Source organism: Miniopterus natalensis, chromosome 13 (assembly GCF_054644295.1).
Source record: "Miniopterus natalensis isolate mMinNat1 chromosome 13, mMinNat1.hap1, whole genome shotgun sequence".
NCBI lineage: Eukaryota > Metazoa > Chordata > Mammalia > Chiroptera > Miniopteridae > Miniopterus > Miniopterus natalensis.
The window spans coordinates 40987532-40997675 of record NC_142093.1 but is presented as its reverse complement, the minus strand read 5'-3'; the positions used below and the strand labels follow the sequence as shown (position 1 = coordinate 40997675).

At 58.1% G+C, this 10144-nt stretch overlaps 1 protein-coding gene across 1 annotated transcript; it reads left to right on the top strand.

Annotated features, from left to right (window-relative positions):
- Positions 1 to 621: 621 nt before the first annotated feature.
- FBXO41 (F-box protein 41) lies at positions 622 to 9888 on the top strand. Its single transcript, XM_087823636.1, has 12 exons — positions 622 to 1602; positions 2687 to 2912; positions 3371 to 3444; positions 3697 to 4055; positions 4852 to 5093; positions 5309 to 5424; positions 5523 to 5675; positions 5859 to 5954; positions 7386 to 7504; positions 7654 to 7812; positions 9111 to 9226; positions 9365 to 9888. The coding sequence occupies exons 1-12, from the start codon at positions 701 to 703 to the stop codon at positions 9425 to 9427; spliced, it is 2625 nt and encodes an 874-aa protein (XP_087679762.1). The 5' UTR covers positions 622 to 700; the 3' UTR covers positions 9428 to 9888.
- Positions 9889 to 10144: the final 256 nt, after the last annotated feature.

Below are 10144 nucleotides of genomic sequence, written 5' to 3'. Positions count from 1 at the left end.
GATCGAGCCCACAACCCAGGCATGTGCCCTGACCAGGAATCAAACCCTGATCGCCTGGATCCCAGGTCGATGCTCAACCTCAGCCATGCCCGGCCGGGCCAATTTAGTCTGTTCTTAAACTCCACATATATGCAATTCTACAGGATGCACTCTGGCCTGGCTTCTTTCACGCAACATATCATTGAGCGGATTCATCCATGTTGTTGCATGTACTGATGGTTCTTTCTCTTATTGCTGGGTTATTACATTTTGAATATGTGAATATATGAATATACCACAGTTTATTCTACTGGTGATGGGCACTTGGGGTTTATCAAGGTTAGAACTACTATAAATAAAACTAATGCCTTTTTTTTAAGAATTCTCATTCTTTTTCACCCTCATACACGGACAGGCCCTCGCACCGGTATCAGAGCAGGCCAGCTCCCTCTGGGCCGTCCCCTTGCCCCTCTTTTCTGGGCACGTGTTTTTGGGGGAAATCAACTTCCTCACTGAAGAGAGGTACAGGGCGTGAGGACGGGGGGCGGGGATCCCCCTCCTAAGACTTACTCCCTCTCTTCTAGCCGCCTCACCCCTGCTGCGGGTGTCCTGAGCCTTCCTGATCCCGCAGGGGGGCTCGCCCGCGGCCTCCCATGTGTGCGCCTGGTTGACCTGCGGGGCGGCCGCGGTGGAGCCCGCTGGCCGCGGGGGCGGCGGGGCCATGGCCTCGCTGGACCTGCCCTACCGCTGCCCGCGCTGCGGGGAGCACAAGCGCTTCCGGAGCCTGTCGTCGCTGCGGGCGCACCTGGAGTACAGCCACACGTATGAGACACTCTACATTCTCTCCAAGACCAACAGCATCTGCGACGGTGCGGCCGCGGCCGCCGCGGCCGCCGCGGCTTCTGGCTTCTCGCTGGCTCCCGAGCCCGCCGCCCTGCTGGCGGTGCCCGGCGCCCGGCGCGAGGTCTTCGAGAGCACCTCCTTCCAGGGCAAGGAGCAGGCGGCCGGGCCATCGCCCGCCACGCCCCACCTGCTGCACCACCACCACCACCACGCGCCCCTCGCCCACTTCCCCAGCGATCTGGTGCCCGCCAGCCTCCCCTGCGAGGAGCTGGCGGAGCCCGGCCTGGTGCCCGCCGCCGCCGCGCGCTACGCGCTGCGCGAGATAGAGATCCCGCTGGGGGAGCTGTTCGCCCGCAAGTCCGTGGCCTCCTCTGCGTGCTCCACGCCGCCGCCCGGCGCCGGCCCCAGCCCTTGCCCGGGCCCCGCCACCGCCTCCCCCGCCTCCCCCTCGCCAGCCGACGTGGCTTACGAGGAGGGCCTGGCGCGCCTCAAGATCCGCGCGCTGGAGAAGCTGGAGGTGGACCGGCGGCTGGAGCGGCTGAGCGAGGAGGTGGAGCAGAAGATCGCGGGCCAGGTGGGCCGGCTGCAGGCCGAGCTGGAGCGCAAGGCTGCGGAGCTGGAGACGGCGAGGCAGGAGAGCGCGCGGCTGGGGCGCGAGAAGGAGGAGCTGGAGGAGCGGGCGTCCGAGCTCTCGCGCCAGGTGGACGTGAGCGTGGAGCTGCTGGCCTCGCTCAAGCAGGACCTGGTGCACAAGGAACAGGAGCTGAGCCGCAAGCAGCAGTGAGTGGCCCGCAGGGCCCTGTGGGTGAATGTGCCCGCCGTTGTTCCTGAGTGGGTGACTGACTGTGTGTGTCATCGTGCTCCTGCTGCCATCGCGAGTGTGGCTGTGAGTGTGTCTGTGTATGTGGCCATGGCTTATGGGGTCTCTGGCCACGAGCATGTATGGTGGTGCTTGTGGGGCCATGGCAGTGTGACCGTCTGCCTGTCTGTGAAGACTGTTTCTCTTCCTTCTCTAGTCTGCTAGCCAAGGCTGCTAGCTCCTGCATTACGAGGGATCTCCCTCTATGTCTTCATCTGCTCCATCTCAGTCTCTGCTGGCTTCTCTTTATATCTCTGATCTTTAAGTGTAGAATTATGAAATACGTAGATGTTATTCATCTGTCCCTATGATGGCAGGAATTTTTCTCTGCTTTGTTCACTGCTGTGTCCCCAGTACCCAGAAGAGTGCCTGGCACTGAGAAGGTGCTCAGTGTTGAGTGGATGCATGAACAACTGCGCATGTATTTGGGAGGACATACTCTTGTGACTCTTAAGTTGCTGTATGTGCAACTCCTGGAGGGTGGTAGTGCAATTGGAAATATGCTTCTGCACCTGGGGACGTTTCTAAAAATGTGTGTGTGGTGTGGGGGAGGGTAGAGGGGGGTTGAATGTGTTGGTGAGACTGTGACTGTCTCAGACTGTGCGTGCCTGGGAATAAACATGCTATAAGTATGTGTATTTGGTGTGGGGCTATGTATTGGACTTTGTGTACTTGGCTGTGTGACTGTGTGTGCCTGTGAGTGTGTCTGGAGGCAGGAGGTGGCTGTGTGTGACTGAGTATGCCTGTGAGTATTTCCACGAGGAGCAGGGGCATCCATTTGTGTGTTTGGGGCTGGGTGAGTGGGGTATGAATGTGTGACTTGGAGTATATGCTGACATTCCTTTGTGTGCCATTGTGTGGGACAGTGTACCTGGGCCTGTTCTATGAGTACCCATGTGACCCATGAGCAAACACTGGGCAGCTGTGCCCATGTCGTTCCCTACTGGCCAGGGTGGGTGGGCAGACAGGCCGAGGCACGGGGGTAAGAGACTGCTCCGGGCCCAGGGAGGTGGTGCAGATCGACCAGTTCCTGAAGGAGACTGCGGCACGGGAGGCCAGCGCCAAGCTGCGGCTGCAGCAGTTCATCGAGGAGCTCCTAGAGCGGGCTGACCGCGCCGAAAGGCAGCTGCAGGTCATCAGCAGCAGCTGTGGCAGCACCCCCAGCGCCAGCCTGGGCCGAGGAGCTGGGGGAAGTGGCGCTGGGCCCGCGCCCCGGGGCCCAGGCAGAATGGTGAGTGCCCACCTGCCCTCCCTCCTCCACCTGCACACCCGGCTTCCACAAACTCCCCTCACACGTGGCCTGACATCCCCCTTGTAATGCTCCCTTCTTTGGCTCTTCCCCATGAAAGACTCTAGGCCTGAAGTAGGGGGTCATAGAACAGGGGAACCCCCCTGAAATGGCAGAAGTGAAGGCCCCTGAGGCTATAGTGAGGTGTGATTCAGAGGCCCAAGCCTGCAAATGAGAGCCCAGGAGCCAAAGCTGGGTCTGGGGTGCTGGGTGGGTGTGCAGAGGGGGCTGGTGAGCCTGCCTCTCTGGGCTGTCTGTCTGTCTATTTGTCCATCTTTCCCAACTATTTTCCTTCTTCTCTCTCCTCTTCTCTCCATCTTGCACCCTGTTTTACCTGCTCCTTCTCATCCTCTTGCCTCCTCTGCCCCCCTTCCCTTCCCTCCTGCTCTGGGGGCCCACAGCGAGAACACCACGTGGGCCTGGCCATGCCTAACACATACGCGGTGTCACGGCATGGCTCCTCTCCCAGCACAGGGTAAGCCTCGGGCCCAGCCCACCCCACACAGCCCACCCTCACCCTGGAAAGATCCACTGGCCCACTGGAGGCTGACCACTCCTCTCCCCATCCTCCTTGGGTCACCTCTGTCTGTCTGCCTTTCCACACTCAGAGGGGACTCTTGAAAAGTAGGGTGGTTGGGTTGCCCTTGACTGGTAGGGGTGGGATGGGCAGTTCAGGCAAGCCTGGTGCCCCTCCCTTCTCCTTAACATCTGGTCCACCCCACCCCAGGGCCTCCAGCCGTGTCCCAGCTGCATCTCAGAGCTCAGGCTGCTATGACAGTGACAGTCTGGAGTTGCCCCGGCCAGAAGAGGGGGCTCCGGAGGACAGTAGCCCTGGGGGCTTGGGCACACGGGCCCAGGCTGCCAATGGTGGCTCAGAGCGGGCTCAGGCTCCTCGAAGTTCAGGCCTGCGGCGCCAGGCCATTCAGAACTGGCAGCGTAGACCCCGCCGACACAGCACGGAGGGGGAGGAGGGGGACATTTCGGATGTGGGCTCCCGAACCACCGAGTCAGAGGCTGAGGGCCCCTCCGACGTCCCCCACCCTGGGCCTGCTATGGCTGGGCCATTAAGCAGCTGCCGGCTCTCAGGTGAGTCCTAGGAGGATGGGCAGAGAGGCCAGACTTTCCCACGGTGCAGCCCTGTCGGAGAGCATAGGGCTGAGGCAGTACATCTCCTGGGCTCCTGCACCTCCTTTCCCCTTGCCCCAGACTTCCCACAGTAAGAATGACAAATTCCCACACTGTGCCCTGCAAGCCTGGGAAAGGAACTTGTGTGACAAGGCAGTGCTGCAGCACAGGGCACTCAGGTTGGGTGTTGCACAAGGATGCCACATCTAAGGGGGTCCATTTATGTGGTGGGCTCATTGACATTTACAGGAGAGTAGCTGAGTTCACTCCAGACTCTGAGGCCCCTGGAGCAGTTGGGAGGCTCCTTCCCATATACAAAAGGCCATGCACATATGTCGATGGGTCAGGGTCATGAGGTGAGAAGGTTCTGGTCAGGGTGTAATGCTGCCCCCCTGTGACTGCTTTGGGCAGCCTCTCACCTGCCTCCTGATCCCTAGTTCTCCAAACCCTTTCCTTCTCCAAATTTGACTCCATTGCCTCATCTAAGGAGTGTGTTCAGACTATGTGATGATAGACTATCTTAAAAATAATTAACTTGAGGAAAGGCTACTTTTTTCTGATCTGCAAAATTAGGGATAGGGATGACACAGAGAAGGGGGAGCAGAGGCCTCTGTCCTCCCTCCCAAGGCGCTGCTCCCCCAGCATGTCTCTCATGCCCATTCCTCCTACAGCCCCTACCCTTCCCTAGCTCCCCACCCACGTCCCCTGCTGGCCTTCGACCCTCCGCACTCACCCTTGACCCTTTGGTATTGTACAGCCCGCTCTGAGGGAGGCAGTGGGCGGGGCCGACGAGCAGAGAGGGGCAGCCCCTCACGTTCCAATGAGGTCATCAGCCCCGAGATCCTCAAGATGCGAGCCGCCCTGTTCTGCATCTTCACCTACTTGGACACGCGCACACTCCTTCACGCTGCCGAGGTCTGTCGTGACTGGCGCTTTGTGGCCCGCCACCCGGCCGTCTGGACACGAGTGCTGCTCGAGAATGCCCGAGTCTGTTCCAAGGTGCCTGTATCTGCCTGCTGCCCCTGCCCTCTCACTCATCATGCCCTTCTCCAGCCTCTGGCTCCTCCAGGTCTGGTCCTGGCAACCCTTACAAGACCCCACTCTTGCCTGGCTCCCCAAAATGCTCTCATGGGGCTTCCTTTCCTGGAGCTGGTCCGCCTCCAGCCAGCCTAGCTCAGACCCCTCATCCCCAGGTAACCCCTCTGTCCCTGCAGTTCCTGGCAATGCTGGCTCAGTGGTGCACCCAGGCCCACTCGCTGACACTGCAGAACCTGAAGCCTCGGCAGCGGGGCAAGAAGGAGAGCAAGGAGGAGTATGCCCGGAGCACCCGGTGAGGCCGTGGTGGGTGGGCGGGTGCTGCTGGGTGGGGATGCTTTCTGGAGCAGGAGGTGGCCACAAGCCACTCCCTGACCTCTCGGCCATCCCCAGTGGCTGCCTAGAGGCAGGGCTGGAGTCCCTGCTGAAGGCAGCAGGGGGCAACCTGCTGATCCTGCGCATCTCCCACTGTCCCAACATCCTCACCGACCGTTCGCTCTGGCTGGCCAGCTGCTACTGCCGTGCCCTGCAGGCCGTCACCTACAGGTGGGTCCACCCCACCAGATGCAACCCCAAGAGGGTTTGCCTTGGGCCCAAGGGATCCCTGGGCTCTGCTCTGCGTACCCTTCCCCCAGGGCTCTCAGGCAAAGGGACCCAAGAGCTCCGTGGCCCCAGAGGAGGGAGCAGAGGCCACCAGGGTAGGTGGCCCCAGCTTTGTCTTTTCAACAGGAGCGCCACAGATCCCGTTGGCCATGAGGTCATTTGGGCCCTGGGCGCGGGCTGCAGAGAGATTGTCTCCCTCCAGGTGGCACCACTTCACCCCTGGTGAGCCCTGGCAGGGGTGAGGAGGGGACAGAGTTGGGTGGAGTCTGGGGCTGAGGACTGAGCAGGTCTGGGCCCACTCCATCAGCTGGTTGGGGAGACAGATTCACATTCATTGGTCTGTGTGTTGAGATGTTAGGAGCAAGGCTTCAGATCAGACCTGGGGTCATGTCCTGGCTTCCTAGCAGTGTGACTTGGGGCAACCCAATCGTGCCTCACTTTGTCAGCCTGCAAAGTGAAGGTGATATTAGGGATCTGTTGACCTTATTGGGACTGTTGCTGGCTCAAATGGGATGTGTCCTTAAAGCCTGCAGGGCCCATGGTGAGTAGTGAGTAAACACTAGCTAGAGTAGGTAGGTTGGTTCGGCATGTGAAAGGCAGTTCAGGGCAGTCAGTGTATAACATACAAAAGAGCTGGTTGTTGGAGAGTCCAGGGTGTGAGGTCACTCATCGTTCTCCTTGGAGCTCCTCAAACATGTCAGGCTTTTCTGCTCCCTGCACCTTGCCCTCCAAGCCCTCTCTTCACGTGATAACTCCTCCCAGGTCCTCCAGTGTCCCTTCACTAACAACCTGGTAGAATTTGTCACTGCTCTTCTGCCTCATTCCTGTTGCACCTTGTCTGGACCCCTGCTGTAGTCTGTTTTGCAAGTTCCTCTATATTTTAGTCTCCACAAGACTTACGGTTCTCAGGGCAGAGACTGAGATGTCTGTTTCCATATCCGTGGTAACAAGCACGCGACAGACACCAGAGCAATGCCTGTGGCCTGGACTAGTATTGAGGGATGAAGTGTTCAGGGAAACAGCAAGTTCGGTGTGAGTGGTGGGCAGAGCTGAGCAGTGAGCATAGAAAGGCAGGTTGGGGCAAGGTCAGGAAGGCCTTACCTAAGGGGCTTAGAGTTTTGCATTTTTATCTAGAAAGTGCTGGGAAGCGATTGGGGGATTTAGATCTTAAAAAACGGGATTACATCAGACTGGTAACATTCTTTGTCCCTGCTCTGCTTTCACCCCACTGTCTACTCCTCCAGGGCAGGGACCATGTCTCTATTGTCACTACTGTATCCCCAGGGCCTAGCTCAGTAGTCTTGGCTGTAGTAGACAATTAGAACCATTTGTTGAATGACTGAGAGAATGTAGGAATGACTGGCTCACCCTCAGCAACTTGGAGGATGAATTGGCAGGAAGTCTAGTTATAATCCAGATGAATATTGACTGTGGTCTGAACTGTAGGATGAAGACTTATTCAGGAATCAGAATCCGTGGGTCTTGGCAGGAGGTGAGGGAGGAGGAGTCAGGGATGATCCCACGTTTCTGACTTTAGCAGCTGGGGTGGTTCGTTGGGCACTTGCCCAAGGGGGAGCCCAAAGGAGGAGCAGGCATGGGGTGTCATACAACCAGAGGCTTTCCTGATGGCCCTCCCTTCCTCCCATTCTCCAGCCAGCAGCCCACACGCTTCAGTAATCGCTGCCTGCAGATGATCGGTCGCTGTTGGCCCCACCTCAGGGCCCTGGGGGTTGGGGGCGCTGGCTGTGGGGTGCAGGGCCTGGCATCACTTGGTGAGTCTTTCCATGGGACTGGGGTGGGGGTTAGTGGGAAGCACTGAAATCTCAGAGGAGCTCTAGGCTGCAGCCTGGGTGGGCAGGAGGTGACCTGGGAAGTTTATCAGCAGGACCTCCCCTCTTCCTCTTCCTCTTCCTCTTCCTAGCAAGAAACTGCATGCGACTGCAGGTCCTGGAGCTGGACCACGTCTCGGAGATTACCCAGGAGGTGGCAGCTGAGGTCTGCCGGGAAGGCCTGAAAGGACTGGAGATGCTGGTGCTCACAGCCACCCCTGTCACCCCCAAGGCCCTGCTGCATTTCAACAGTGAGCGATGGGGAACGCGGGATGGGGTACAAGTATCACCTCTTACCATGCCTCGTAGTATAACCAGCTCCCTGTCACTCCTAGTCAGCAAGCACCAGTGCTGGGGTTAGACTGACCAGGCTTCTAGTCCTGGCTTTGCCACCCTTCTGAGGCTAGTGTGGCATTCAAGGCCTTCGAGCCTCTGTTCTAAATAGTTCAGTTCAACATACATCTATTGCCCTGTGCTCTACCCACGTTGGAGACAGGAGCTATGCAACACCACCTGCCCCCATGTGAGCCTCCAGCCAAGGGCAGAGGGAGGAGAACAGGTGAGTTTTGGAGCATAGGTTCTGGAGCTTTACTGACCTGGGTCTCAATTCTGACTCTACTGCTTATTAGCTATATGACTTTGGGCAAGTTACTATACTTCTCTGAGTTCTGTATCCCATCTTCTAAGCTGATTTCTAGAATGAATGCGAGGATTAAATGAGATGATGTGTGTGGGCCCCCAAGCACAGTTCTCAGAGGGAGGACTCTTCTCTCCCTGGTATAGACTCCAGTTCATGCCTCCTCTGGCCCCACCTCCCTCCAGCCATCCCCTCCATCTCCGGTCATTCCTCCACCTTCATAGAGGACATGGGTGCCCAGCTTGGGCTGCTCACACCCATAAAGTAAGACCATCATCCAAGCCCATTTGACCCTTACCAGGACCCCGTGTCCTGAGTGCTGAAGGTTCTTTGACCTTATTTCCAAGATCTTCTCCCCTCCCCTTCAGCATCATGGCCTTGCCTTGGACTGACCACCAGAACTAACTGCTCAGCCTTCAAAATCATGATTTTGAAGAGGGACCTTCAGGACCCTCTCAGCCTCCTGATCTTGCTCTTCCTCTCCTGGCTTCATGGCAACATCCAGTCCCTTAAGCCCTCTGCTCCCAACTTGTTTGCTCCCTGTCTCCCCTCCTCCATGCTCCAGGTGAGACCCATCAGCCTCACCTCAGCTGCTGTTTTTGTAATTTATTTCCGAATCCCCAGGCCATAACACAGCTGTCCCCTCTGCCAGGGCAGTTCCCAGAGCTCCTGCACAGCTGTTGCCCACTCATCCTCCCAGGGTCCACCGCAGCCTCTGCTCTCTGACATCAGCTTTCACGTCCCATTGTCCTGTTGAGCCCCTGGGCAGCATGGGTCTGCTCTCCTGATTCTGTTCCCAGTGCTTGGCATTTTATTGTCTCTCAGTAAGTTCTGATTTCATTAGTGACAGAGGAGGAGGCAGCCCATTGCCCAGGCCAAACACAGGCCCCCACCTTACCCACCTTTTCCCAGGTATTTGCCGGAACCTCAAGTCCATTGTGGTCCAGATTGGGATTGCCGATTATTTCAAAGAGCCCAGCAGTCCTGAAGCCCAGAAGCTGTTTGAAGACATGGTGACAAAACTCCAGGTGAGGAATTGGCTCTGAGGTCACCCAAGACCCCATGACCCTAGGCTGGGGCTAGGGACTTGGGTGTGTGATGTGAAGGCCTCACTTGTGTGATCCTGAGGATTTCACCCTTAGAACTAATCCAGGTTTGGTCTGCAGGCTCTGCGACGGAGGCCCGGCTTCTCTAAGATCCTGCACATCAAGGTGGAAGGCGGCTGCTAACCCGGGTGAGGGGCGGCAGGGCCCCTGCCAGCCCCACCCAGGGCACTCTCTTTGGACCTCCAGAGGGACCCTGATTTGGACTAGACCTTCAGAGGCCTGGTGTTATCTCTGGCTTCCAGGGAGGGGTTTACAGTTTCCTGTTCTCCTGGGACGGCAGAACTACAGGCCTGACCCTGGGAACTGCCTCTCTAGGGCAGGGGCTCGGACAGAAGCTACCCCCGGCCCCCACCCAATCTCCAGCTGAAGTCACCTTCTGGGCATAGCCAGCGAGGAGCTGTCACCACCAGCACCTGGTGTCTTCACCCCGAGGGTCTGCAATAACCACCCAGTGGCCCTTGGCTGCTCAGGCTGCTTGGGCAGACCTCTCATTCTTGAGACCCAGTCTCCCAGCCAGGGTCCTCTGCTAGGCCCCAGGCCAGAGGGGCCCCTCAAGGCAGCTCAGACTTGGTAAGGAGGGCTCTTCTCCCTGCCCTGCTTGGTTCCAGCCGTCTGTGGGGCACCCCTTCACACAGCCCACCTGGGCTTTGGGTCCACATTCTCTAAGGATAACACACAGGCCTAGGGATCTGGGCAAGTGGTCAGCCAAAGGGGGGGGGGGGCAGTGAGGTAGTGGGGGGGGAAAGGCAAAACATTCACCCAGATCTCCCCAGGACATTGAGACCATTCCTCCAAAAGGGAGAAATTGCCAGGAAGAGAAAAAGTTTTTATTGATATAGA

What these genes read in the sequence shown, in the direction of transcription:
- FBXO41 (XM_087823636.1), top strand. Translation starts at nt 701, where the DNA reads ATGGCCTCGCTGGACCTGCCCTACCGCTGCCCGCGCTGCGGGGAGCAC. An exon ending in GAGCTGAGCCGCAAGCAGCA is followed by an intron (nt 1,603 to 2,686) that starts GTGAGTGGCCCG and finishes CTCCGGGCCCAG; the next exon opens with GGAGGTGGTGCAGATCGACC. An exon ending in CCCGGGGCCCAGGCAGAATG is followed by an intron (nt 2,913 to 3,370) that starts GTGAGTGCCCAC and finishes GGGGGCCCACAG; the next exon opens with CGAGAACACCACGTGGGCCT.